Below are 26,103 nucleotides of genomic sequence, written 5' to 3'. Positions count from 1 at the left end.
GCGGCCCCTGGGTAGACCTATGCCCCACTTCACTCACCCCCACTGCTTGTTAGCTTCTGGCAGCCGGGACTCTGGTCCACAGGAGGCCCTTCCTGCTCTCATTAACACCATCCTGCCCCCTACAGTTCCTCTACCCAAGGACAGAGAACAACACCATATTCCCAATTAAAAACAGAACCTAACCTTGGAGACACAGAATTGCCATCCAAAGCAGGTAAGAGAGGTTCCTTGGGAATAGGGCCCAGATGGCCTCTGTATTGGACTCCCCACACCAAAGCCCTGGTCTCAGAGAGCAGGGTCAGCACAAAATGGATCTATTTGCCCGTGGTGGGAGCTGGTTCCAGGGAAAGTCTTTCCTAAACGATGGGAGGAGGCCCCCGGCCTTCACCTTGATGGGATAAGAAGACCACCCCTTCAAGGACTCCAAGAAGAAGGCTGGAGTATGGTGGCCATATGGCCTGAGCTTTCTGAAACAGTTCTGATTTCCAATATCCTTCTCCACGCTCAGGCCATGTTTTTAGACTGAGGTTGGAAAATATGGTTGCTGTAGGTTTAGTAAGACCCCATAGACCAAGGAAGGAGCCGTGTCCTAGTTGGTCTCCATATATTGTCCTGCTGTCCCCTGCCCAGCCACCATCCATTAGCAGTTACAATACCGAGAGCTTATTACATGCCATTGCTGAACTTTACACAGCTCATTTAATCCACCACCCCCTAACAACCCTGGGAGGTAAATACTGTGACACCTCTTTTAAAGCTAAGGAAACTGAGGCCAAGACAGATTAAGTAGCTTATCCAAGGCCATGCAGCTGGTAAATGACAGTCAGGATTTAAATTCAGATCTGTCTGATTCCAGAGCCTGCCCTCTACATCATTTCACTCTGCTGCCTGGGTGCTAAACCCAAGGGCCCAGCTGAGGGCCACTTGGCCCCATCCGGGACATGATTTCCCTCCCAGCATCCTCACTTCTCTGCCTTGCACCCTCTCTACACTGAGGCTGCAGCCTGTAGCTTGAGCACAGACTGTGCCCAGAGTGATTAGGGGACACCTGGTCCAAAGTCCTCATTTTATAGTAATGAAAGCTAATGGGGTGGGTGGGGAGGTGAGGGAGGGAAGGTGACAAGCCCAAGGTCACACAACTAGGAAGTAGACTTGCAGGACCAGAGCCCATTCCGGGACCTTGGTCCACTACACCGTGAGCACTTCCAAGGAGAGTGAGCCACCAAGAGTCCTTTTTGGAACAAAGCAGATATAAATAAATTAATTAAACAAACTGCTGAGTTCAACTTTGACGTATATTATACTTTCAAGGAGAACAAAGGCTCATGTTGTCTTCTCCTCTAACCACTTCATATTTGCTTAGCGGTTAACAAAAAGGTTTCAAAGACCTTAGGTTATTTGGGTTTCCCCGACCACTCTCCAAAGTGGTGAGGATTATAATCCCTGTTTTGCTGGGTAGGAAGCTGAGGCTCAGAGTACATGAGCTGCAGATTTAATGAGAGTGAGGGGCTAGCTCAAGGGCATATCTACCGGGGAGCCTGGCACAGGAAGTGCTCTGTAATCAGGTGTGGGCTGACCCAATGAGCATCATCAGCTCCCAATCTCCACGCAAACGAAGTGAACGGCAAAACCAAAAGATCATCTTGACTGGAAGGAGTGCCACCTACCTCACTCTTCTCATTTATGTTTTTCCATATCATCCAAGCTTTGTACAATAAGCACGTGCCACTTGCAGAATCACTAATAATAATCTTTTACTCCTCAATAAGCTCTGATTTCCTCGTTCGCTTAGCCTTGTCACTCCCCATCTATACCTGGGCTTCCCGGAGCAGAGCTCTCTACCTCCCGCCTCTCTGACCCCAGGCCAGAACCCTCTCTCTGGCTAAAAATAAATAAGGTTGTCCAGTGAGGTCTCAGCAGCTTGGAGAGGGGGGCAGTCCCTGAAGGTCATGTCTCAGGGATGAAGGCTAGGGACGAGGGATAAAATAGAAGTGCTCTGTCTTCCTCGTATGTGGACATTCCACCCAAATTCCCAAAGTAGTCACTGCGAGGGACAAGAAAATTCTCATGCACTGACCAAAAGGTAGGTGGGGGTGATGGTAATAGAATAGATGATGTCATTTCCTTGGTCACCAAGTGCCAAGGTTATCAAAGTCTACAAAATCAAGATGGGTATGAACTGGGGTTTCCCATCAAATCCCAGGAAGTGAAAATGAGGCATTTGAAGGGACTGTTTCTAAGTGTAGTAAAGAACTATACTAAGTTCCATTTTCTAAGACCAAACACAAATATCTACCTGTCAATGGGGAAATTGACAATATTAGGGCTTTCACATATGCTCATGAAATCCATTTAACTTTACAAGGTAATTATTATTAATCTCATTTTCAGATGAGAGGCAAAATTATTTGTTCGACACTGTCAAATTTGCCTTCTTGTCAAAGATTGTCATTATCATCATTTAGTGAGCACTAACCACGTACTAGGCAGTCGAGGTGCTTTACACACATGCTCTCTAATCCTCACAGATCACTTGCAAAAGAGACATCATTAGTTCAATTTTACAGCAAAGAAAACAAGCTCAGGGAGAGTTAAAAGCATGCACAAGACCACACTGCTGCCAGGAAGCAATCTTGGGGAAAGCAAGTCTTACTTCATCTGCAGACAGAAAATGACCTGAAAAGGTGATACGGGAAGAAAAGAGAAAAATGCGGAGGAAGTGAGAACAGTGGGTGATGAGCTTCAGGCCTGGGGGGTTGGGCGAAGCTGGAGGGGTCAAGGCTAGCTGTGGTTGGGGGTAGGGCTCTGAACAGACATTTGCTCCATACCATTCTGATCTATGGCCTCTGCCCCCGTCTCTCTGCACCCTAGCTTCTCCAACACCTCTTCCCCCTCTGAGGGGTTCACCCCCAGGCTTCCCCAGTTTCCCCAGCTGCCAGTTGTTGCAGTTTCAAACTCAATTGTTCTCCTCAGTACTGAGGCAAATGGAGTCATTAATTACCTTCTATCGGCTGGGCTGAGTTCAGAATGCGATCAATATCTCCGCTTGTCATTCAGGGCAGCCCTCCTGTGCAGCCCCAGCCCCACCCCCACTGCGCAGGAGGAGAAGGTCTGGGCTGCCACCCTGGCCCTCCCATCTGATCGAGAACAGGGAGTGTGGGGTTTGGGACCAGGAATGGCGCTGCTTTCCAGACTGGGAGAAGAACAGGGATAAATGGAGTGAGAAGAGGGCACAGGCGAGTGGGAGGGAGAAGAGAAAGGGAAGGAGTGTGAGGAAAGGCGAAGAGAAGGGCAGAAGACAGGAAAGGGGGGGGGGGAGACGGGAGGGAGAGAGGGGGCGGGGAAGCACGGTGGAAGGGAGAAATTGATAGGAAATGGAGGGAAGAGGAGGAAAGCGGTGCTGCAATGTGCTGGGAGGGGCTGGGTGGAGACTGTGCTGGTAGAGACACTGCCTGTCCAAGGAGCTGAGGTGACGTATCCCATTGCCTCCCATCCTTAAACTGCACAATCTGTGAGCCTGCCCTGCCCAGGAACCCTAAGCCCAGCTGAAGAGGAGGGCACTAAGAAGCCCTTGGAGATCTGGCTGAAAGACAAGGATCTGGTAAACCTTCCAGCCCTGCAAACCTTTGGCCAAAGGGTTCTCCTTGACCAAGCCCAGCTTCCAAGCACTCAGTGAGTTCATGGTAGTGTGAAAGGTGTGTGTGGAGGCCTGGCCTGCCTGGCCTGACTTCCTGTGCTTCCAGGGACACTAACTGCCCGAGTGACCCTAACTTAACACTGGACTGGTAGTAACATCTCCTGGGCTGAACTCCTAGTTTTGTCGCTCATGTGCTATATGACCTTAGCCAAGTCCCTTGAGCTTTTCTGGATTGAGTTTCCTCAGATGTACACCAGAGGGTTGCTAGCTCTCCCTCAGCAATATCAGTTTCTCCTTTCTCTGTGTTCCAGTAGCCCATCTATCCAAACCTCTATTGTAGAAATAATAATAACTAAAATCGATCCAGTTCCCATTATGGTGCCAGACACTCTGCTTAACGTACATCTACTGATTTAATCCTAACAATAACAGCAGCTAACATTAAGTGCCTACTATATATTAGGCACCCATCTCAGATTTTTACATATATTAACTCATTTAATTTTCACCAAAACTTAAGCAGGGAGCTTCTATTACTATTCCCGTTTGGAAGGCACGGACATGTCTTTTTCATCTTTATAAACCTAGCATTGGGCTTGACACATAGTAGGTGATAAAAATGTTGACTGATTTGTCAAATAGAATTCCCAAAGCAAAGGTTGATAGATTATTAATTTGCCTTGTTCAATATTTTATCTTTTAGAAGGAAAACTAAGCAACAAAAGAAATTGCTACTCTGGATTCAGTATTATCATATTTCACAGCTGGCAAGTATCGAGATCATTTATTCCATTATCTCTTAGAGATTTAAAAAAAAAAGAGGCTCAGAAAGGTTAAGTAATTTTCCCATGTCACACAGCTAGCCATCGTTAGGCTGGGGACTGAAGTTCTCAATGTAGAGCCCTTTCTCCTATTTCAGGGTGCTCAATTTTGATCAACAAAGAAAAACTGATAAAAGGGAAGTGATGGGGATCTGGGGAGAAAGCAACCATGTCTAGAGTTAACAGCAGCAAAGGAAGGAGGCATTTGACAAAGTCTGACTGGAGGAGAGCAAACTGCTAGGTGTTGAGGGAAAGAATGGTCGTGTGATCCCACTGCAAGAGGTTCTGGAAAGGAACATAGTTCCATAAGGATTGGATGCTCTAACAATGAAATTCTGCCCCTGCAAGCTTAAAGAATCAACCTGACAAGAGGGAGTGAGAGTGGGGGAGGGGTAGAAAGAGAAGGACATTTTAGGAACATCATTGCTGTTGCACACGAATAAGCTTTAAAATATGATGAGCCTAGATTTTAAAAGGACATGTACACTGAATAGTGGAAGATTATGCGACCATTAAAAAATCATGTTTTCAAAGAATATTTAATGATATGTGAAAATGGTTCTATATAATGTTAAGTGAAAATAGCAAGACAAGCTGTACATACAATATCATTCCAATTTTTATCAAAATAATATATATAAGATTATACTTGCACAGAAAAAAAAAGGATACCATATTCCAACAGTGGTTATCTCTTGATGATGAGATTATGGATAATTCTTTTAAAAAATCTACCGTATCTTACAAATATTTTACAATGAGCATGCATTGCACTTATTATCAGACAAAAGTTATTTTTTTCCTCCTGTAAAGGACATACAACAGATGGAAGGAGGGGACCATAACCAAGGATGGATATGAGAATAGCATGAGCCTGTCAGGAAGACAAAAGCTCAGAACAAGCTGAGACAACAAAAAAGGGTCTTGATAGCTCTGCTTGGAGAAAGAATAAAAAGGAAGGCAGGTTTAGGCTCAGTGCTGGGGAAGAGGAGGTAATACTGAGAGGAAAGAGAGAGAAGGCAGAACTTCTCTACCAAAGAAAAGAATCTTCCAAACGGGACCAGCAGGCGTTGCCCAGGTCAGAGGGGGGGTGGGGGGGCGGGGGTGGGCAGGCAGGTGCTCCTAACCATGCCCATTGAGTTAACTTTCTCAGGCCCAGATAATTCATGTAGCAGGAGTCTGGGAAGGGGGAAAGGTAGATAAAATTCTAAAATTTTTGTTGATGATTCTTGAGGAGCCACAGTGAAGCAGTGATAAAGCCTAATGCCATCCTGCCTTGCAAAAAATAAAAGGGGGTCAAGGTAAGCTTACACAATAGCACTTCAATAAATTTAATATTGGGGTCTGGAAATCTTTTAGAAGAAATTATTATAAAATTAATTTGTGGGCATCTGAAGAGAAAACAGTGATACATGCAAGATGGAGCTTGCATGTACTCACCAAGAATAAGTTGGAGCACATTACTTATATATCAGCACTTAGATCAAATGCCACCTCCACTAAGACTTTCTCAATTCCCCTGGTTGGAAGCAACTGCCCCCCATTTTAAAAATATTCGTCACAGCACTTCCTACCTTGATTAAAGCACCTATCGCATTCTGCTCTTATAATAATATAGAGGCCCTGTGCACGAAATTCATGCACAGGTAGGGTCCCTAGGCCTGGCTGGCAATCAGGGCCAATCTGAGGGGCGACCAGCGGGGTGGCCGGGGCCCCCCTGCTCACACCCACCTTGGCTGGCCTAGCGCTGCCTGCTCGCCGTCCCCTCCCCCCCCCCCCCCCCACCAGTTGGGGCCTGTGGGCTGGAGGGCAGCTCCTGCCCCCTGGTGGTTAGTGCGAATCATAGTGACTAGTCGTTCCACTGTTCGGTTGATCTGCACATTAGGGTTTTATATAGATAGATGCACCCTATCTCCCTATTAGATGAAAAGCTTCTTGAGGTCAAGGACTGAGTCCTCTTTGCCTCTATAAATCAGTCCTGACATGTTTCATACATAACAGGCACTCAATTTGTGCCCTGACTTAAGTTGGATTTGTTTTATTGATCGATTAAAGAAATGCTCTGAATGTAGTGAACGTTAACATTTCACAAAGAATCTCCTTCCTAACTTTATGGACAAGATGAAGAAAAGTGAAATGGTTGATGGCTACTGGAGTCAATAGTACCCAAAACATTCATTTATCACAACCAGGAGGGGGATCTCCACTGGTGGGCTATGTGGCTCTCCTTTATTTGAAAGGAAAATAACTCTTTAGAAAACGATGAGGGTGATGATATAGAAAACTTCCTTATGACCTTAATCGGGTGGAATTAAGAGTCCAAACCAACAAGATGAAATTCAACAGGGATAAATGGAATGCCCTATTTTAGGTTAAAAAAAATCAATTACACAAGTACAGAATGGGATAGACCTGGCTTGATAGCAATTGATGTGAAAAAGATCTCGAGGTTTTAGTTGACCACGAACTCAATATGAGCTTGAGTCTGACATGGCTGCTAAAAAATCGAATGCAATCTGAGGCTACATTATGGGTTTAGAATCTCCAGGTGCAGAGCGGCAATGGTCCTACTGTACTTGGCATTGGTTAGACTGTCTCTAGAGTAGTGGTTCTCAACCTGTGGGTCGCGACCCCTTTGGGGGTCGAACGACCCTTTCACAGGGGTCGCCTAAATACATCCTGCATATCAGATATTTACATTATGATTCATAACAGTAGCAACATTACAGTTATGAAGTAGCAACGAAAATAATTTTATGGTTGGGGGTCACCACAACATGAGGAACTGTATTAAAGGGTCGCGGCATTAGGAAGGTTGAGAACCACTGCTCTAGAGTTTAGTGTTTATTTAAGAGAGACTTTCACTGTCAATAATGAATTCAGAAATGGGTAATCAGGATGGGTAGGGACCTCCCGCAAGCACAAGGACCATATCATGTGAGAAACGGAAACCCACTCAGGGCCCAGCTCATTGTTTTTGCAGGTGCTCAGTAAATCAAATAGAAGGAATGGAAGGGAGGCAGAGCCACTCTAGGAGGTTCACTTTAAAGATGAGGAAACTGGAATTCAGAGAGAGTATGTAATTAGCCAAAGGTCCCAGAGCAAGTAAGGAGTGGAAATAGATCCCGCATCCAGAAATTTGAATTCTAACAGTGACAACTGTCCATTCACGTCCTATGTCCAGGCAGGGGATGTACCCTGTCAGGCAGAACTGCTGGAGGGGAGACCTGATGACCTTTAAGAATCTGAGACTCTGCCTGACACCACTCTCAATCCAGCCTCTGACCTCCTTCCACATGGAAGGTGTCTCTGGAGCCTGTCTCCCTGAATCTTAACCACTCCCAGGCTCAAGTCCCATTTCCTTCTTGCTTTTCTAGCTACTTTCCTGGATTCCTACTGAACTCTTGCCACCTGGTTCATCTTCTAGTCTCATGTGTGATAGCTCTGCCTCCCCCAATAGATTGAAGTTCCTTGAGACCCACCTCCTGGTTCTTTGCTCCTCTCGTACCTCCCAACACGGGCCCACGTGGATACCAAGCTCCCCCGAGAGATGAGTATACATTTCCACGATTTAGATACCACAGCAAGATCACAGATTCTCCGTAACCTGAAATGGTTTATAAGAAATTTGCCCAAGACAGAGAGATAGCCTGAACGAATTTAGGGACCTCGCGTTTCCTAACCAACCAAGGGAGCTATGAGGGAGATACGAGAGAGGCCTAGAACCCCAGAAAATGATACCTGTACAGTTAATTTCCCTGTTTTGAATGTTAGCCCCCTCCATCCCAAACCCCTAGTTTACCTGTAGGAAAGAAGGCCATGGGCACCCACTGACAACACGACCAGCCTGAGCGTATGTGAGGAGGGTGAGCTAGTACAAATGGGGGAAGGGGGGAGGGGGGCAGGGGAGGCCAGAGGCAACACAATGGGAGGGAGCAAACAGGTAGCAGGGAGTGAGCACTGGGTGGGTTCGGGTGAATTCCCCAGAGTGATCAACTTTCCTGCCTGAGAGCATGCGCTGTGCCTGCCTGCTGGCCTGCTGGGCTCAGGCGCACTGGCTGCTGGTGGGGACGGAGGGCTGGCTGAGGGTCCCTCTTTGTGGGACCTGCGTCCTCCATCGGCCCTCTCTGGGCTTTCTGGAAGGGGCCGGGGCCTTCTGCCGGGTGCTGGACTCCAGCGGGGACCAGAACCAGTTAGAAACCTCTCTGGAGCCAGGAGGGAAGGGGCTTTGTTAGCTCAGAGGACACAAGCAAGGCGAAAAATTACATACCAGGCCGCTCTAAGTATGCTTGTTTAGAGAAACTGCTTGCATTTATGAAGTCTTTGGTGCGGAAAGCAGGGTTGCAAATGACTGCATCAGAGCGACAGTAAAGGCCATTAATTTCCTGTTATGTTTTCCTGCGTTGGGGGCTTTATTAATTTAATTTTACACTGTCGAACAACGGCGAGAGCTGACACTGCCACACCGCCAAGGCTGGGGCTTTCTTTCTGTGTGTGTAGCAAGGCTTTGCCTGACATGCAAATCAACGCTATTACCGGAACCAATAAAGATGTGTGGAGGGAAGAGGGGAGAGATAAGGAGGGGGAGGCAGGGAGGGGAAAGGAGAGAGGGGAGAGAAAGGGCGAAAGCCATCCTGGCCAATTTCTGCTGCGCTCCATGCCTAGCATCTCCTGGCTTCCCAGACTAGCTCCAACTTCTGCCCATCCTCCACACTGCCTTCTGCTCTCTTCTTCCCTCTGCTCGATGCCTTCAGATGACTCTACCTCTGTTGTCCTCCTCTGTCCTAGATCCTGGCAGAACTTGAGTAAGGACAGGAAGTTCCCAGGAGGAGGTAGGAGATGGAGTTCCCCCACTGCCTGTGCCTGGCAGAGGCATGTCCCGGAAGCATGGAGGCGAGAGACCAGATGCTGCCAACGCAGCAGGCTGGAGTGAAGGCCTTTGTTACGTATACTGTCTCTTCCAGTCATTGTTCTCCTCCACACAACTTCTAAAACCAAGGGCCCTGGCCCACTGCATACTGTTAGCGCACACACACCTGATCCCATATGCTTGTGCACATGAAGAAGAGTCTAGAACAGGGGTGGGCAAACTTTTTGACTCGAGGGCCACAATGGGTTCTTAAACTCGACCGGAGGGCCGGAACAAAAGCATGGATGGAGTGTTTGTGTGAACTAATATAAATTCAAAGTAAACATCATTACATAAAAGGGTGCGGTCTTTTTTTTTTTTAGTTTTATTCATTTCAAACGGGCCCACGGCTGGTCTAGAAAGCAGATATTGCAGGTTCCTCTCAGAGCTCCCATATCCCAACCATTTATTTCCTTTGAATTTCCGGAACAAAATACTGTCCCTCATGGTTTCTCCTTAGGAGACTCCAGTAGCTGTCTTAAGTAGCTGTAAGGTACCTACTTGGTCTAAACCAAACTGCCAGAGGAACACGGCTCCCCAGCATCAGAAAAGGGGCGGATTCCTGGCAGACCACATTCTGATCTCTCTGACTACATCCACCTCATACTCACCACCCAAAGGCCACCCACACTGCCCCTCACCCAGAGCAGCTTCCGCCAGCCGGCTGCCCCCGTGGTCCACCCAAGTATCCACTCTGCCCACGTGTCTGGGTTGGCTACGCTGCCAAAGGAGATGGAGGCGGGCTGGGGGTGGGGAGGGAAGAGGGAAGGAAGGGGAAGCTCCTGAAGTCCCTTCTACCAGACACACTGTCCGCACCTTTCCATCCATTCTTTGAAGTCTGCTGGGGTCTAGGGAGATCTGTATGAGCCAGTGAGAGAGAGAGAGGGAGGGAGGGAGGGGGGGGGGAGAATGTGTCTGCGCGTGTGTGCACGTGTGTCCGTGCATCTCTCCCTCTCTTGCTGGCTTGCCCGTGCTCCTGCCTGCACTTTCTGCTCCAGGAGCTGCTTGCCAGGCTCTGGGAGGCTGTTGGACGGAATCCAGCTCTCCCTGGGAGGAAAGCATAAACTTCATAAACTACATTTACTTTAATGCAGGTTCCTGGGGGCAGCTTTCCTCCGGCTTTTCTTCCCTCCTCTGTCTTGATCACATTTTATCCCAGCCCCTGTGTGCACCCAGACCACACACACACACACAAACACACACACACACACACACACACACGCTCGCACACACACAGGCACACACTCACGCACACACACTTTATAGCTAGTGCTCCTGAAAGAGCTGAGGCCAGGGCGGGAGCATGGACAAGGTGTACAGGCTGTGTTTACAGGAGAAAGCCTCGGCCTGGCCCTGGAGAGGCCCTTGTGAGATGCCCACACACTTGTCTCCGGTGGAGATGAGCACAAAGGGTACTTTGAGGCAGGCGGGCAGGCGCCGCGCCTCGGGGAGGGAGGTATGCTGACATTTTGAGGGGATGACCAAATTAGGAGCCACCTGGAGGCTGGGCCCCGGGGCTCCAAGGAGGGAGAAAGAGAAAGCGAGGCCTCCACTCAGGTTGAGGTTTGTGAGGCCTCCCTTGTCTGGTGCTGTCAAGGTCAGCAGGTTCGGGTTCACCGAAGGGTCAGGATGGTTTGAATTACTGGCTCCACTGCAACTCGGCTCTGAGGCTCGTGATCATCTCCCAGCCCTCCCCCAGCCCTCCTGGCTTCTCCACCCCCACAGGGCAGGGTGGGGAGGGTCCTGGAGAGCCTTCCAGCCACCATGGCCCTGGGGAAGGCAGGCAGGAGGGAGTCCTTCCCTGGGCTCCGGGGCTCCTTGTGCAGCCCACAGCGTCGGGAAGGTGGCTAGGACCCATTCCTCTGTTGGGCAGCAATCCTGGGTCTCCAAATCCAGCCTGCCTTCTCTCCAAATCCTTTTTCCAAGGGGTCCCCCATGCCCCTGCCCTTCTCAGCTGCCCACTGGCCTGCAAAGGAGGAGGTGTTCAGGGAGGCCAGCCCACTAGCAGCAGGGCCTGGGGGACAGGCTCAGGGCTGGGCCCCTCCCTCCTGCCCACAGCCCGTTCCTGGGGGAGAAGGGCAGCGCTGAGGCAGCGGATTTCTCATTTCTCGCTTGGTGCCCTTGCCGGGTGGGGGGAGGAGAACGAGGCTACCTGCAGGGCGGAAGGTAGTTGCCAAGTGGAAGACTAGGGTTTGAAGACAGTCTGACAAGCTGGGTGTGCAAACACGTGCCCAGAAACACACAGATGCCTTTGCTGAGAAAATTGTAATACTGTGCTACACCCCTCCCCCGCCCCCCAACTTTCAGTGGTGGAGGGGTGCACGCAGGCCCCTCTACTGCTAATCTGTACATTCTCTCCTGGGGGCTGGGGTCCACCTATTTTAACGTTTTGGCATTTTATGAAAGAAAAAAAAGCTCTTTTGTGCAAAATCGCAACATACTTCCTCAAACAAGGAAATATAATTCTTTATCTACAACAGCAGGAACTGGTTAGGAGCCTGAGGTGGTTAATGATTTGACTGAAGTCTCTGGTTTAAACGCAGGGATTTATGTACAAATTCATGCACCCATGTCAGCTCCACACCACCCTGGCTAACCCCAGTCCTTCCCCACAGAGGAAAGCCAGCCCATGTGTGCACAGGCCCCAAGGTGCAGGCCTTAATAACACATCGACATGCCCTACACCCACCTCTGTATAATGACATGGTCAGTGTTCAACGGGCTCACGGCCAACATTGTCCAGGGTTTGGCTAAAAATTTCGATCCAACTAAGATAGAAAAATTCCCCCCTCAGCATGAACGGCCTGATTTCCCAGTTTACTGGGAAGATATAATCATAACAACAAATATGTTCTCATAAGTGGACTTTTTTGGTGTCTTAGTGAATGCAGACCTTTGAACCTTAGCTCCTTCTTAGCCTAGAGTGGACATTAGCCAGGGTTTGGATATTTGTTGGGAAATGAATACAGGGTGAGCTTTGTTAACGCAGTTAAACTCAGGCACTTGTCTAGATGGATGGTTACCTTCCTGTGGACTTGGTTTCTGGGCTTTCCTAGGACTTGCCTCACGAGGGGCAGCCTGTGACCCGTGCTTGGTAGTATAGCGCATGTGAAATCATATCAATCTGGCAATAACCCACAGAGCACCTGTCCTTAGAGAAACTCAAACTCTGCTTGGCTTCCCTCTGCCAATATAATGCTTTCTTACAGGGCCTGGCCAGGGCCCAGAGGACAGTGGAAGCAAAACGAGGCTCCGTAGTTCTTTGCCCACCATGTGAGCTCACTTCAGAGCTCTGAGGGCACGCCACCCAGGTTTACACTCCTGGGTGGGGATTCTTTAAAACCAATCAAATGGGTGTGTGTGTGTGTGTGTGTGTGTGTGTGTGTGTGTGTGTGTGTGTGGCTTAGGTGGTGAACACAGGTAACTGTGCCCAAGTGCTGGGTTTAGGTTAAGGAATCAGTGAGACCTCGTTCTTCATTTTGTTTACTCAACATAGTGCAACTTCACTGTGTCTTCTGGGCCCTCCTCGGCACCCCTCCCAGCTCCTTCAGGCTGAACCCTGGCCCATGAAAATGGTATGTGCTCAGCGAAACTTCCCGAAGCTCTTCCCTTGCAGGAACACTTAGATCCTTCTCTGTTTCCACCAGCCCCCTGCAGCTGGACCAAAAGGCCGCAGAAGACAGACACTGTGGGCCCGAGAGAGTCAGCTCTGGCTCCTGCTTCTGCCTCTAAATGTCTGCCCGTGCCAGCCGACCAGGGTGTGCCGACCTGCAGACTTCCCCCAGCGGCCTCCTCCAGGACTGAAGGCTGCACCCAAAGTCCCAGCGCGGGCCAGCGGGGCAGGCGCAGCCTCTCCTCTTCCAGGGGGTCCTCCTTGCCTGCCTTTTCTGACACCAGCACTCTTCCCGCTGCCCCTCCAGAAGGAGGGCGGGGAAGAGAGACTGGTGACCAGGGCATGCCTGGTTTACATTAATGAGATACACCGAGTGTAATCCAGCCGGGGAGGCAGCCTACAAAAGGAGGCGATCGCGATCGCGGGCGGCCAGGAGCAGAGCTGCTCAGGTAATTGGTTTATCTATCTGGAAGCAGGGGGAGCAATCTCAGCACAGACAGACTAGCAGTAAAGTCTCTTCCTTAAGGCTATTTCCTTTGTCTTTTCAATTGCTTGCACATCCATGTGAGAGAGGGAGAGAGTGTTAAAGAGAGAGGGAGAGGGAGAAATGTTAATTTGTGAATTAATGGCTTTTCTCAGCGGAATTGTAAATTCAAATGTCACCTCACACGGTGACACCACGGCTGGTCTGCTGAAGAAGCAATGATAAGATCCCCCACCTCCCTCGGTGCCCCTCCCTCCCCAAAGATAGCTGTGGAGTGGAACATGCTACTTTTAATTTGCAATAACAACACAACAGAGGTATGCAGTAATGACTGCCTTCTTTACCCTCCTCCTGGCTTCCTTCCCCCCAGTCCAGTTGGCTCCCCACTTCCTCCCTCCTTTTGCTCTTCTGAAACAACACCTCACCCCACCCTGGCTGTCCCCCACCGCACCCCAGCCAGGGCCTGATCACATGGGGGGTGCCTTTGGAATTGACGATGCTACAACCCTCTCTTCTCCTTCAATAATCAGGGAATTAATGACCCTGAAGTTAAAGTGAGGCTGATACCGAGGCCCTGCCCAGCGTTGGGAAAAAAGCCTTCATTGTTTTCAAGCAGGAGGCGGGCAGCAGTGAGGGAGATTCATGGATGGAGATTGAATATGCAATTTTCTTTCACCTTGCCAAGAGCTGCCCCTGGGCTGTGCCTGGCCTAAATTTTTCCTTTTACCATCTCTGCCTTATCCGGCCCTCCCACCTCCCTTCCATTCTTTCCAGAAAATTACCTTCAAAATTGATTTCCACTTTTACAAACAAATATAATGGGAACACAGGAAAAAACTTGGGCCGTGATGAATTAGGGCTGTCAGGTGCTTCCAGGTCTCCTTTGCTTTTGTTTTACTACCCGATCTGCTCTTTGTTTTTCCAAGGGCTGGAAAAAGTGCCCCCCATCCACTGACTGCCTGATCCTCCAGGCCACTGGGGTCTCAGCCCCCACACCCCGCAGTGGCCCGTGGAAAAGTGATCCAGGCCCTGAGATTCTGTTAGCCTCTTGGTTTCCCAGCGGACGCTTGAGCCACCTCCTCCTTTTCTGCTCACTGGCCCTTAGGAACCCACTCTCTTATTGGTCTCTAACCGCCACCCCCAGCTATTTCCCCTGACCCCCACACCAGGTTCCCTCTGGCCCCCATACCTCTTAAAGTCCAGACCAGATGCAAACCTCCACCTCCTCTAATGTGGGCAGGATCAGTGTATACCTCGACTAGAGCAAATGAGAGACAGACAGACACTGAGAGATCCCGAAAGGCAGGCAGGTAGAAGAGGGGGGCAAGACCCTGAGGTTGGGAGACCAGGCTCTTCTTCGAAGGGTATGAGGGTGCTGAGTGACAACTCCCATATAGCCCGAGGGCATAGGGGCTCCCAGCCTGTCTCCCTTGCCTTGAGTCCCAGGCCACCCCTGGAGGCGGGTTCAGTACAGCCCATCCATTTGCCAACAGATGCAGGGTAATGTCTATGGGGCCCTGTGCCTCAAGACCACGGGCTCTAACACACTCAGGCCTGGCTTGAGTTCTCCCTGTTCACTAGCACTCGTAGACATGCAGCTGCTCACATCTGCTCATCTCTTCAAATATATACACTCTCCAGAAGGCTGCATGCCTGCCCAATGCCTGGCGTTCTACATCCCCTTTCACCCAAAGAGCTCAGAATGCTGGAAAACACACACACACACTTTCATAAATTATGTAAAAAATTACATATATGTCCATAAACAAAGTAAACAAGTAAACTTACACATGGGAGCGGAAATGCACAGCAGTGAATAGAGGGAGGGGTGCCTCCCTGGTAGAAAAGAACGGGGTCCTATATTTATTTACATACAACTGAAATGTCTTTGGATGCTAAGAGAGGGCATGTGACCCAACTAGGTAACTGCAGAGCCAATGAGTAAGCAGAGATAGACCAAGGTCCCCCCATCACACACGGGGAGCTGCCATCTTCCCCCCACTGCCCTAGCTCCCCTCCTTAACAGGGGCCGCACCAAGACTAGGGAGGCTCTGCCCAAGTAAGCTTCTTCCTGACATGACTTCATTTTCTCTCAAAACTTAAACCTGCCAATTAATTACGTCCCCACCCCCCCCAGAAACACAGTGACCCATCTTCCAAGATGGATTGGCTCGGCATTCTATATCCATGACCTCGTGAAGTCCTTTCCACAGTCCCTGTGAAGTGAATGCTGTTACTGTCTCCCCTTCATAGAGGAGAAGATGAAGCTGATGAAGGTTAAGTGACATGACCAAGGCACTAGGGTTCAAACCCAGCTATGCCTGACAGAGCTCACACCTTTTCCAACTGCCCGTTCCTGCTGCCCTTCAGGGACGGCCCGCTGGCCCCCATCCCAAATCCTCCTTCCTTGCGGCGGGGTGGGGGGGGGGGTTGGAGGGGGGTGTCTGCAGCCTTCCCCTGCCTGAATCCAAGGCTCCTAGACAGGGTAGGTCAGTGATGGCGAACCTTTTGAGCTCGGCGTGTCAGCATTTTGAAAAACCCGAACTTAACTCTGGTGCCGTGTCACATATATACATTTTTTGATATTTGCAACCATAGTATAAAAAAGATTTATATTTTTGATATTTATTTTATATATTTAAATGCCATTTAACAAAGAAAAATCAACCAAAAAAATGAGTTCGCGTGTCACCTCTGACACGTGTGTCATAGGTTCGCCATCACTGGGGTAGGTGCTGCTCGTTTCCACAGCTTCATTTCTTCCTTTGCTCCAAGTCTAACCTGAGCAACACACTTGGGGACCTCTAGGCGGGAAACTAACTAAGGAAATAAACTGCTTCTTCCAGTTACGGTTCCATCCAAAGCAGGAGGGAGCTATAAAGGCAGTGACAGGACTCGGCTGTTTGCAGCCGTGCAACCTGCCCTGCCTGCAAATGCACAACTGCACCGGTTTGGCACCACTCAACTGCACAACTCATTGTGCACCTAATTAATGGAATGCAGAATCACAGCCCCCTGCAATCCCACACGTCAAAGGATGAGACCAACACACCTCCCCGCCCACAGATTAACAGACTCAGACCATATGACTTCATTTGGATTGTTGGACGGGTTATGCAATTGCCGTGTGTTTCAACAACACCAATGGACAGCAACACTTTGGGCCATGGCTGAAAGCAACTGGGGGAAGGCAAAGGCCTTTGGTTCTTGAGCCTGAAAAAATGTAAGTCTCTTTATCTTCCAGCCACATAAGCCAAGACAAGCCACATTCAGGGAGGCAGTAACCTTCAAAGGACCCTAATATACTCTGCCATAATTGTAGCCAAAAAGAGGTAAAGCCTTTACGGGTCCACAACAGGGTTTTACCGCCCCAGACAGTCTTCTGGGGGCTTTGTGACATACCTTACTCATCCATCACTAGCCTGTCTACCTGTCTGATTCTGGGATCTCCTGGACTCTTGGGGTTTAGGGGGGGTGGTAGCATATTTCTCAAAGGAAAGTCTGGGGATTCTTGCAAAGGCCAAGGGCTGAGAAGGCGTCTCAAGAGGACTCACAGTCACTGTCAGTTTCTTTTTCCCCAGAGTCACAGCTGATCGACCCTTTACTAATATCCCCACAGATATGATTGCTGCAGATACTAATAACGCTGTCCATATTCCAAGTGCCAGTGCCAATAATGCTCTGGGTATTATCACTGTGAACACCAATAACTACTGCTGAGATTGTCTCCAATAACGCCAGCACACGCTGCAGTGATTGTCCTCGCTAATGCCCAACACCATGACATTGTTAGAGCTGAAGAATAGGCTGAGCTGTACCCAGAGGCAGGAGCGGGAGTGGCTTCCTTGAGGACAGAGAGGTTCACAGCTTGCCCTCAGAGTATGACACTCCCAGGGAGATGCCACAGTAAGAGGGGCCAAAAAAAAAAAAAAAAAAGGCCAGCCTGGCAGGGCATCAGGGTTCTCCTGGAGGGAGATGTTGTCTGTCCACTCCCTCAGTCCCTTGACACGCATACCTGTTCCCATCCCAATGCCCTCAGCTCCTCAAGCCAGTTTTCTCTTTTGCCTGCAGTGCTGGCCCAGGAGCTAAAGGACACACCTGGGTGTCGGTGCAGCCCAGGCCGGAGGCTGCCTCCTGCTACTGGCCTGCCAGCTGCTGTGCTACCTTGGCCTGACTGCAGAGTTGGGCTACATCATCTTGACACATAATTATCTCCCCTATTCTTAATCATCTGAGCTGCTCACTAATGCAAACTGGGCCTGGCTGCTTAGAGGCACCAAGAGTGGGGGAGGGGGAGTACAGGCTGGGGAAGGTCTGTCCTTGCTCTCTCTTTTCTTTTCCTCTCTTCCCATCTGGGTCCGATAGGTCAAGTGTATGTGGTGTGGGGACGAGGGGTCAGAGAACGGGCCTCCCTTATAGGCTCTACCAGGGAAAGGACAGCTCTATCAGATCTGTGGTGGGTCAATAGGAGGGAGAGTCAGGGCAACAGAACCCTTCCACATCCCCCCAAAAGGCAGTAGGGCCTCTGATCCTTCCTGCCACCTCGCTAGGCCCAGGGAGTGAGTGTGTAAGCAGGACACTTGGAGACCCTCCTGTCCCTCACCTACAGGAGTTCAACTGCTTCCTGAGATGTCTCCCCACTGCCACCACTGTCACCCTGCTGGAGGGTGATCTTCCCCACCCCAGCCCTGTCCCTTTCCCTTCCCACTCACACACTTTCGGCGACTACTCTTGCCTGCAGAAAAAGTCCAAACGCCTTATATGATCTGGTCTTGACCTGATCTGCGACCCTAACCCATTTACTTAGCCTGATTTCCCATGACTTCCCCTCCCGCCCTTTCATTCCAGCCGAAGTGCCCCTGCACTTTCTCATCACAGAACCTTCTGGTCACAAGGCTGGGTCCAGCAGAGAATTTCACACCACCATTGTCTTTGAACATGCCCCTCGCCCATTCCTCAGGGCCCTCCTCACAGAGCAGCCCTCCCTGGGGTTTGTTCTCTCCCCACTCTGAGCTCCAACGGCCCGCAGCCCAGACCTCCACCACAACACGGATATCTGATGGGCCTTTCCGCTCTCTGGGCTCACACGTTTTACACACCCCACTACACGGTAAGCTCCTTAAGGACAAGAACCATATCTCGTTCTGCTTTGGGACCCTATAGCACCAAGCCTTTCTTGTGATTAACGCACAGGAAGGGTTCACTGAATTGAATTGACTTGAAACAATGAATGTGACCAATTGCTCAGAAAGGACAGCACTCTGTTCTGGGCCAACCAGGCCCAACCGGGGGTGGCCACAGCCTCATGCCAGTGCCTCCCTACCCCTGGTCTCTTTTCATGGCCCATAGGAGCCCAGGAAGCAAAAAGCATGTCCAACCGCAGGACAATCGGAGAGAGAGAGGTGAGGGGGTCTGTGGCCTACCCTGGCTTCCTGAACATCTCTCACTCTGAAAAATGCAGGGCAGTGGCTAAAGGAGAAACCCCTTAGGGTTTGGGGCAGAATCTTCCAAATACTCAGGGCATCAGGAAGCTTGGCTAAGGCCTGAATGTGGGAACCCCTCAGGGAGAAGTGGAACTAAGGGCCTTTCACATCGCCTCCCCCTGCCCATCAGGGCTGTGGCCAAAACAACCACAATGAAATTCAGTGAGTAGCAAAGGCCGTGGCAGCCAAATGGGTTTGGATATTTGGGAAGAAGGAGAAATAGAGCCAGACAAGCTGTTTCCCTGTGAAACGAGGCCATTAGGGCTTCTGGAAGGAGGCCAGCACCAGGTCATCACTGTCTTGCCAGACCCAGGCCTCGCCTACACTCTGCCCCTTCTACTGGAGTCCAGGGCTCTCATATCTTTCCCTGGGGCCCAGGGAATCTCAGTGTTGTCCCTTTTCTCTGTTCCTTACCTTCTAAAGCTGCCCCAATTCAAGGGCTCATCTAGGCTTAGGATGACTATATGGCTTATTGTCTAAACAGAACATTTTTGAAAGAACAAGGAGATGCTGACTGGCCAAGATGCAGAGACAAAAGGTATAAATTGGGACCATCTGGACTAATGGGATATATGGCCACCCCCTTTGTGCTCATCTCTAGAGGATTCTGTCTATTTCATGGTATCCTTAAAATCATACCCTTAAAATCATACACTCTCCCTAAAGCAGAAGGCTACTGCCTCTCCAGCAGAGACCATGAGATTGGGGCTAGAAGCAGGTTCCAGGCACTGGTGTCTCTGTTTGCCATGGCCTGCCAGCCCTGCACCCTGGCCATGCATCATAAGAGAACCAGACGGTCACCAAGGGACCTCTAATGTCACCCATATGAACAACACCTTCTCCCAAGCTCATGGCCACCACTCTCTCCTCTTACTCCTTTCCCCTCTCCTCTTCCTCTTTATTTCCCTCTCTACCTCCATGCTTAACAGCTGGCTGCACCATGAGGTATTACAGGGAATGAGGGCAGGCCAGAGAGGAGCCGGTGTCTCCTCCCATGGGGGGAGCACAGAGAGGGACCCATGTCCAGCTCCCTGGCTGGTTTTAATGGGGCCAGTGTCCATGTGTCACAGAGAAAGGACAGCAGGGTCAGCTGTATGTGACACCACTCCCCTCCCTCCTGATGGGTTGGGATCAGGTGAGTTCAAGGCAAATTGGCCTTTTATCCTCAGGTCAGAGACCAGATGCCCCCCAGCCTCCAAAATCTTCCCAAAGTACATGGCTTATGCTTCTCTTCCTGGAATCCCACGGAGATATTGGGGGTGAGTCCCAGAGGAAGGTGAGCAGTCAAGGCTGCTGAGCAGATGGTGAAGCTGATGGCCCCACCAGCAGCCTGCCTCCCTCTCTCCAGGAGCCAGCAGGGCAGTGGGGGGACCTGGGCTTTGCCACTAAAACTGATCTCATAGCAGAGCAGCTGCGAGGCTGGGCCGAAACCGGAGCTCTGAGTCCAAGGACAAAGCATGCATAGGGAAGCCAAGCCTCTTCCCTCCTCCCTACCTTCATCACGTTTCCTCTTCTCGCCATTGGAGCGAGGGATCCCCAGGATCCCGTTGATGGAGTAGGATCCCACTGGATCATTGGAGGCGCTGGAAACAGGAGGGGAGGCCGTACTGGGAACTGGGTGAGAATAAGGAGGAAATGCCATCAGGAAAGCAGTGGTGATCGCAGGCCAAAGCCCCAAGGCTAGGGGCAGAGAGAAGCAGAGGAAATAAGGAGGGATGGGGAGCCCATATTCCCCTTCTTTCTCTGAGGTTTAAGAGAGAAGGCATAGCTACATACAGAGCAGGCTATTCACTTCTGTCCAGCCCTGGACTGGGTGGTGGCCAGTCAACCCCAAGCCTTCTCTGCAGACCTATAGAGGTCACTGGTGCCCTGAACTCACTCCCCTGAAGATGAATGGAAACCTAAAGCTGACTCAACCTAAAAAGTGACTCAGCAGTCTTGGAGTGAGCACAGCTCCTAGGAGGCCTCCTTGCACAGCTAGTCCAATCCCTGGGGCCAGGAAAGCCCTTCTAAACAAACTGCATCTCACTGCCTCTCCGTCTCCTGGGCCGTCTTTACCAATCCTGATTTAGACTCTGTGGCTTTCTAAGATCTGTCTCTGAATCCCTAGGAGACACAAGAATGGTCCTGATATTCTCCAGGAGTGCATAGCTCTTCTCTCTCAGTTGCTTCTGGTCTTGAAATCACTTGAGAAGTTCCTCATTCCCCCCTCTGGGCACAGACTAGTGAACACATTCACTCTGTAATGATCTACTCAGGTACAGCCCAGCCCAGCCCTCCTTCCTAGCACACGCTGTAATACAGGCCTAGTAAACAACAGATCCTGCCAACTCCAGGAGGGCTGGGGCCTGCCATTCTATTTCCTGCTAGTCAAGAGAGCAGGGGACAGCTGCCAAGAGGGGCAACAGGAAAAGTTTGATCACATCCCAGCTCCTTAATACCTGGTACCAAGCACCCTTGGGCCAAAGGGAAGACTGTATGATTGGGGGGGGGTGGTAGGAATGTTAGCAGGTGTTTTGGTATGGCCTAGGTCACGTCTCTGGAAGGCCACGAGCAAGGATCCGTAAATATGGAGGTTGGAGAGAGGCAAAGAGTTACCAAGTAGATGACAGAGAGACAGAGATCAAAAGAAATAGGCTATGAAGAGGGAGGGAGAGAGACAGAGGCACAAACCCAGAGCCTCACATACAGAGATGAGAAAAGAGAAGGAGGAAGAGAAAGAGGGGGGAAGAGGAGAGAAGGGAAGAGAAGAGAATGATAATTTTAGAAATCAAAAACAGAACAAAAATGGAGTAAGATAGTAGATATGAAAAAAGAGGGGCAAATAGGGAGACAGGATCAGATAAAAACAAAAGATGGAGAAGGGGGGGAGAAGCTATGCTAAAGGGGAAATATTAATAGGGAGGAAGGGGAAGGATGAGATAGATAGATATGGCGAGAGGGGTAGGGATCCCAGTGAGCTAGTCTCTCTCAAGAAGACCTTTGAGCCTCTAGAACAGGGGTGGGCAAACTTTTTGACTCGAGGGCCACAATGGGTTCTTAAACTGGACCGGAGGGCCGGAACAAAAGCATGGATGGAGTGTTTGTGTGAACTAATATAAATTCAAAGTAAACATCATTACATAAAAGGGTGCGGTCTTTTTTTTTTTTTTTTTAGTTTTATTCATTTCAAACAGGCAGGATCCGGCCCTCGGGCCGTAGTTTGCCCACGGCTGCTCTAGGAGCTCATAGAGAGCGCAAATTGGAAAAAAGTAGTTCTGGGCGTAGCTGCATATCCAGCTCTCTCAGGTGGGGTCCTGCTTCCCCACCCCCTCGACCCCTGCCACTACCCCTACCCGCTTCCCTGAGCCTGAGCCCTCTTACCAATGGTGTGGCCAGGCGCAGTCACTCCAGTCCCAGCCCCATCCGGTGTTGGGTGAAAAGGCTGCTGAACTTTGGTCCGGATGATCCTGCAACAGCACCACACATCACATGCCTCTCCTTCCCCAGCAACTCTAGCCCAGACCTGCAGAGACCAGCCCTCAGCTCCTTCCTCACTCATCTGCCCCCTGCACCCGGCCTCACTGACTGCTGCAAGGCATGCTTTCCTTCCTGTTTGCTCTGGGGGTGGAGGCCGTCTGCCTCTGTCCTGCCGTGTGTGCATCATCAGGATTGCAGCTTGATTTTTGGTAGCAGGTATTGGGGCAGCAGAGTGAGTAGAGCACAGCACCCTTCCCCTTGGTGGGGGTGGGGACTCCCCCCTTCCCCTTTCCTAATCACATGCAAATCTCTTCCTGGGCGCGGGACTCCCTAGATCTGAAGATCATTTTGGAGCTGGCTTTCCTATTGGGACTGTACCACACAACTCCAGAGCCGAGGGAGGGGGTGAAATTTCCCTTTACTGAGCCAAGGAGAAGTAACCAGGAAAAGGCTGCATTACAGGTGACCCTTTTGTCCCCAAGATTCCAACACAGCGCACGGTCCCTCTGCCAGATGTCAGGCCCTGAACAACTTCTCACGTACTGCTCTGTCCCTGTCCAGCTCGCTGGCCTGATGGCCTCCCTTTCTGAGGTCCTACTTGGATCAGAGCTCCTTTACTAGGCTAGCTGAAAAGCCCGGTGCCCGCCCCCCACCCCCACCCCACTGTGCACTCTGGGGTGAGTCAAACATCCCAGGACCTGGGATGAGCTGGCTAGTCAGTGATCGAAGGACTAAGGGCTATGTGATACAGAAGGCCACCCCTGGGGCCAGGACTGAGGAACGCGCCCTTCCACTCACTGATCAACTTAGGTGCCCTTGGAAGCAGTTTTTCCAACAGTGTTGCTCCTCCCTGCAGAAACGTGTGTGATCCAAGTTCACTTCAACCAGCAGGTAAGTCATAATACCATGAGTGCACTCCTCTCTAACCAGCTTTTACCGAGCGCTGCCAGACAACAGAAATGAGGCCCTTGCCTGAAAGTGCTGGATATAAAGTTAGGGAAGGAAGACACACACTCAGAGAAAGCTAAGTAACTCCAAGGGGGCCAAGTGTAAGTGCCAAAAGGCATCATCCCCCTTGCGGGCAGGGTAATCGGGAGAGAAGTCACTGAGGAGGTGAAACTTTATGTAGCGCTTCAAAGCAGAGTAGGGCTAAACATACAGATACACAGAGGAGCCAGAGGCACGGGGGATGGTGCACAGGGCACCGGGCTACATGGCAGGGGCCCCAAGCCCTGCTTCTGACTCTGCCATTTTTTGGCTACAGAGCTTTGGGCTCATCATTCTACTTCTCTAGGCTTCAGGTTCTTTCTTGTTGTTAGCCTAACAAGCTTAGACTACAGCAAGCATGTCAAACTCGTGGCCAGCAGTCCGCATGCCTCATACATATTGAAGCATGCAGCCCGCTGGCTGCGAGTTTGACATGCTTGGATTACGGGATCTCTAATGTCTCTTTCTCCATTAAAAAACATGATTCTAAGATGAACAACGAAGCAGAGGGTGAAACATTATAATCAGGTGTTGGAGGGGAGTAGAATCAAAGCATGGGAGCCAAATGAACCTGATGTTTCAGGGGCTCATGCCCAGACCAGTCAGCCAGAACAGGGGAGGTATGGAAGGGAGGAGAGAATATAAGGCTGCAAACTTGCAAGTGATGAGAATTGTGATCTCCCACTTACTGAGCATGTATTATGTGCCAATCTTATATGCAATTCATACCACTTATATACACGTGTTAATTCTCACAGCCTCCAAGGTGCATACTATTATCCTCATTTTGCAGATTGGAAACCAAAGCTGACAGAGGTTAAGAAGCTTACTGGAGATTACACTGCCAATTAGGATAAAGTTAGAATTTAGTCTCAAAAGTGAATGCTTTCCTCACACTTTCCCCAATATATGGGGACCAGGTTTAGAGGGTCTCAGGCCCACGAGTGATTTCTAAACTAGAGGGGGCACATACAAACTGGTTCTGGTAAAGCAGTATGGAGGCAGGAGGCGATGAGGGGCTGTTCTCAGGAAAAAAGGAAAGAATTTGCAAGATATGGTGAAAGCAAAATGGCCAGGATTTGGCAATTAACTGGAGTCTACCATAGCTCTAAAGACCCAAGTCTGGTAACTGAAAAGCTGGTGGTTTGTACCACTGTCAGAAAGAGGGATGCATGTGGGGATGTTGGTCCTAGACATGCAGCATCAGGTGGGGGAGGAGTGTCCAGGTGGACATGCCCACACCCAGCTGGCATAGCAGATATGGATTTAGAACAGTGGTTCTCAACCTTCTGGCCCTTTAAATACAGTTCCTCATGTTGTGACCCAACCATAAAATTACTTTCGTTGCTACTTCATAACTGTAATGTTGCTACTGTTATGAATCGTCATGTAAATATCTGATATGCAGGATGGTCTTAGGCGACCCCTGTGAAAGGGTGGTTCGACTGCCAAGGGGGTCGTGACCCACAGGTTGAGAACCGCTGATTTAGAAGGTTGTCAAGGAGAGGAGTGTTGAGAGGTTCAAGAGGCGTGAGGAGTGGACGCCACTTTCAGAGACTGGGAAAAGGAACCTGACCTTGCCAAGGGGTCAGAACTGGCCACACAGGAAAGGGCAGAACCAGGATCTGCAGTTTCACCCAACTCAACGGAGAAGAATGTTTCTATAAGGAGAACATAACTCACAGTGTCAACAGCGACAAGAGGATTGGAGGGAATTGGGAAGAAGAAGGGGCATAGATCTGGGGATTTTAGTGACTACTAGTGACCCTGGGGAGAGCAATATAAACAAAGAGAAGGAACCAGACAAAAAGAGGTTAGGAAGTGCATAGGAGGAAAGGAGAGAAAAGTGTGGAAGCCAGGGGCGGTGAACTGAGTGGAGGGAAGGCTTTTTAAGGAAGTGGCGACATGGATAATAAGTCTTTAGGCTGAGGAGGAAAAACCTGTGAAGAGGGAGCGATTGGTTGGCTAAGGGATTGTGAATGCTGGTGAAAGCAAGGCAAAACAACAAGAGAATGGAATGGAGAACATAGGGGAGAAATTAGGGAGAGATGGCATGTTTTGAGGGAGCCAAAAGCTTTGAAAAGGAGCTTATTCTCTTAGAGCAAGAAGGCAAGGTCATCTCCCAAGAGTTGGGGCGGGGAGGAGTGTTTGGAGCATAATCACAGTGGGAAAGACTGGAATAGCTAAGGGCGGTGTAGACTGATCTACAGGAAAGGCCTAGAGCAGTGGTTCTCAACCTTGGCTGCACATTAGAATCACCTGGGAATCTTTTTAAAATCCTGATTTCTGGGACTCATCCTCTGGAAATTCTGTTTCTTTATTATGGGGTGAGGCCACAACGTTAGTAACAAAGAAACAGAATTTCCAGAGGATGAGGCCCAGAAATCAGGATTTTAAAAAGATTCCCAGGTGATTCTAATGTGCAGCCAAGGTTGAGAACCACTGGCCTAGAAGGAGGCGGAGCAGGTCAGAGCAGCTGCTTCTAATTCATTGCAGCAACAGCTTCTGGGATCTCACTGACCTGTGGGTGGCTCTGGCTTGAGGGCCGATGGGCTCTGGACTAAGGAAGCCTCAGAGCTGGGGCTGGATGAGACAGATAACCGCTGGCCTTGTGGAGTTTCTGTCTTTGTTACTCAGTGCCTCTGACCCCTGGGGCACAGGTGCAGACTTAGCTGAGGCAGCAAGTGATGGAAAAGCAAGGACTCCCTGA

At 50.0% G+C, this 26,103-nt stretch overlaps 1 protein-coding gene across 10 annotated transcripts in view; it reads right to left on the bottom strand.

Moving 5' to 3' along the window:
- Positions 1-26,103, bottom strand: part of PAX2 (paired box 2) — a 92,459-nt gene that overhangs the window by 27,588 nt on the left and 38,768 nt on the right. For 7 of the 10 annotated variants that reach the window (XM_059661087.1, XM_059661084.1, XM_059661081.1 and 4 more), the window contains exons 5-7: positions 22,311-22,396; positions 20,442-20,561; positions 14,654-14,722 (exon numbers count right to left, since the gene is read on the bottom strand). In XM_059661087.1, the coding sequence (XP_059517070.1) occupies positions 14,654-14,722; positions 20,442-20,561; positions 22,311-22,396 (275 nt within the window). The remainder of the gene's footprint in view (positions 1-14,653; positions 14,723-20,441; positions 20,562-22,310; positions 22,397-26,103) is intronic. The other 3 variants (XM_059661085.1, XM_059661086.1, XM_059661083.1) reach the window with 1 other exon arrangement.

This window comes from Myotis daubentonii, chromosome 13 (genome assembly GCF_963259705.1).
Source record: "Myotis daubentonii chromosome 13, mMyoDau2.1, whole genome shotgun sequence".
In the NCBI taxonomy this organism is placed as follows: Eukaryota; Metazoa; Chordata; class Mammalia; order Chiroptera; family Vespertilionidae; genus Myotis; species Myotis daubentonii.
The sequence above is the reverse complement of the archived record's forward strand: the minus strand, read 5'-3'. Positions and strand labels throughout refer to the sequence as shown.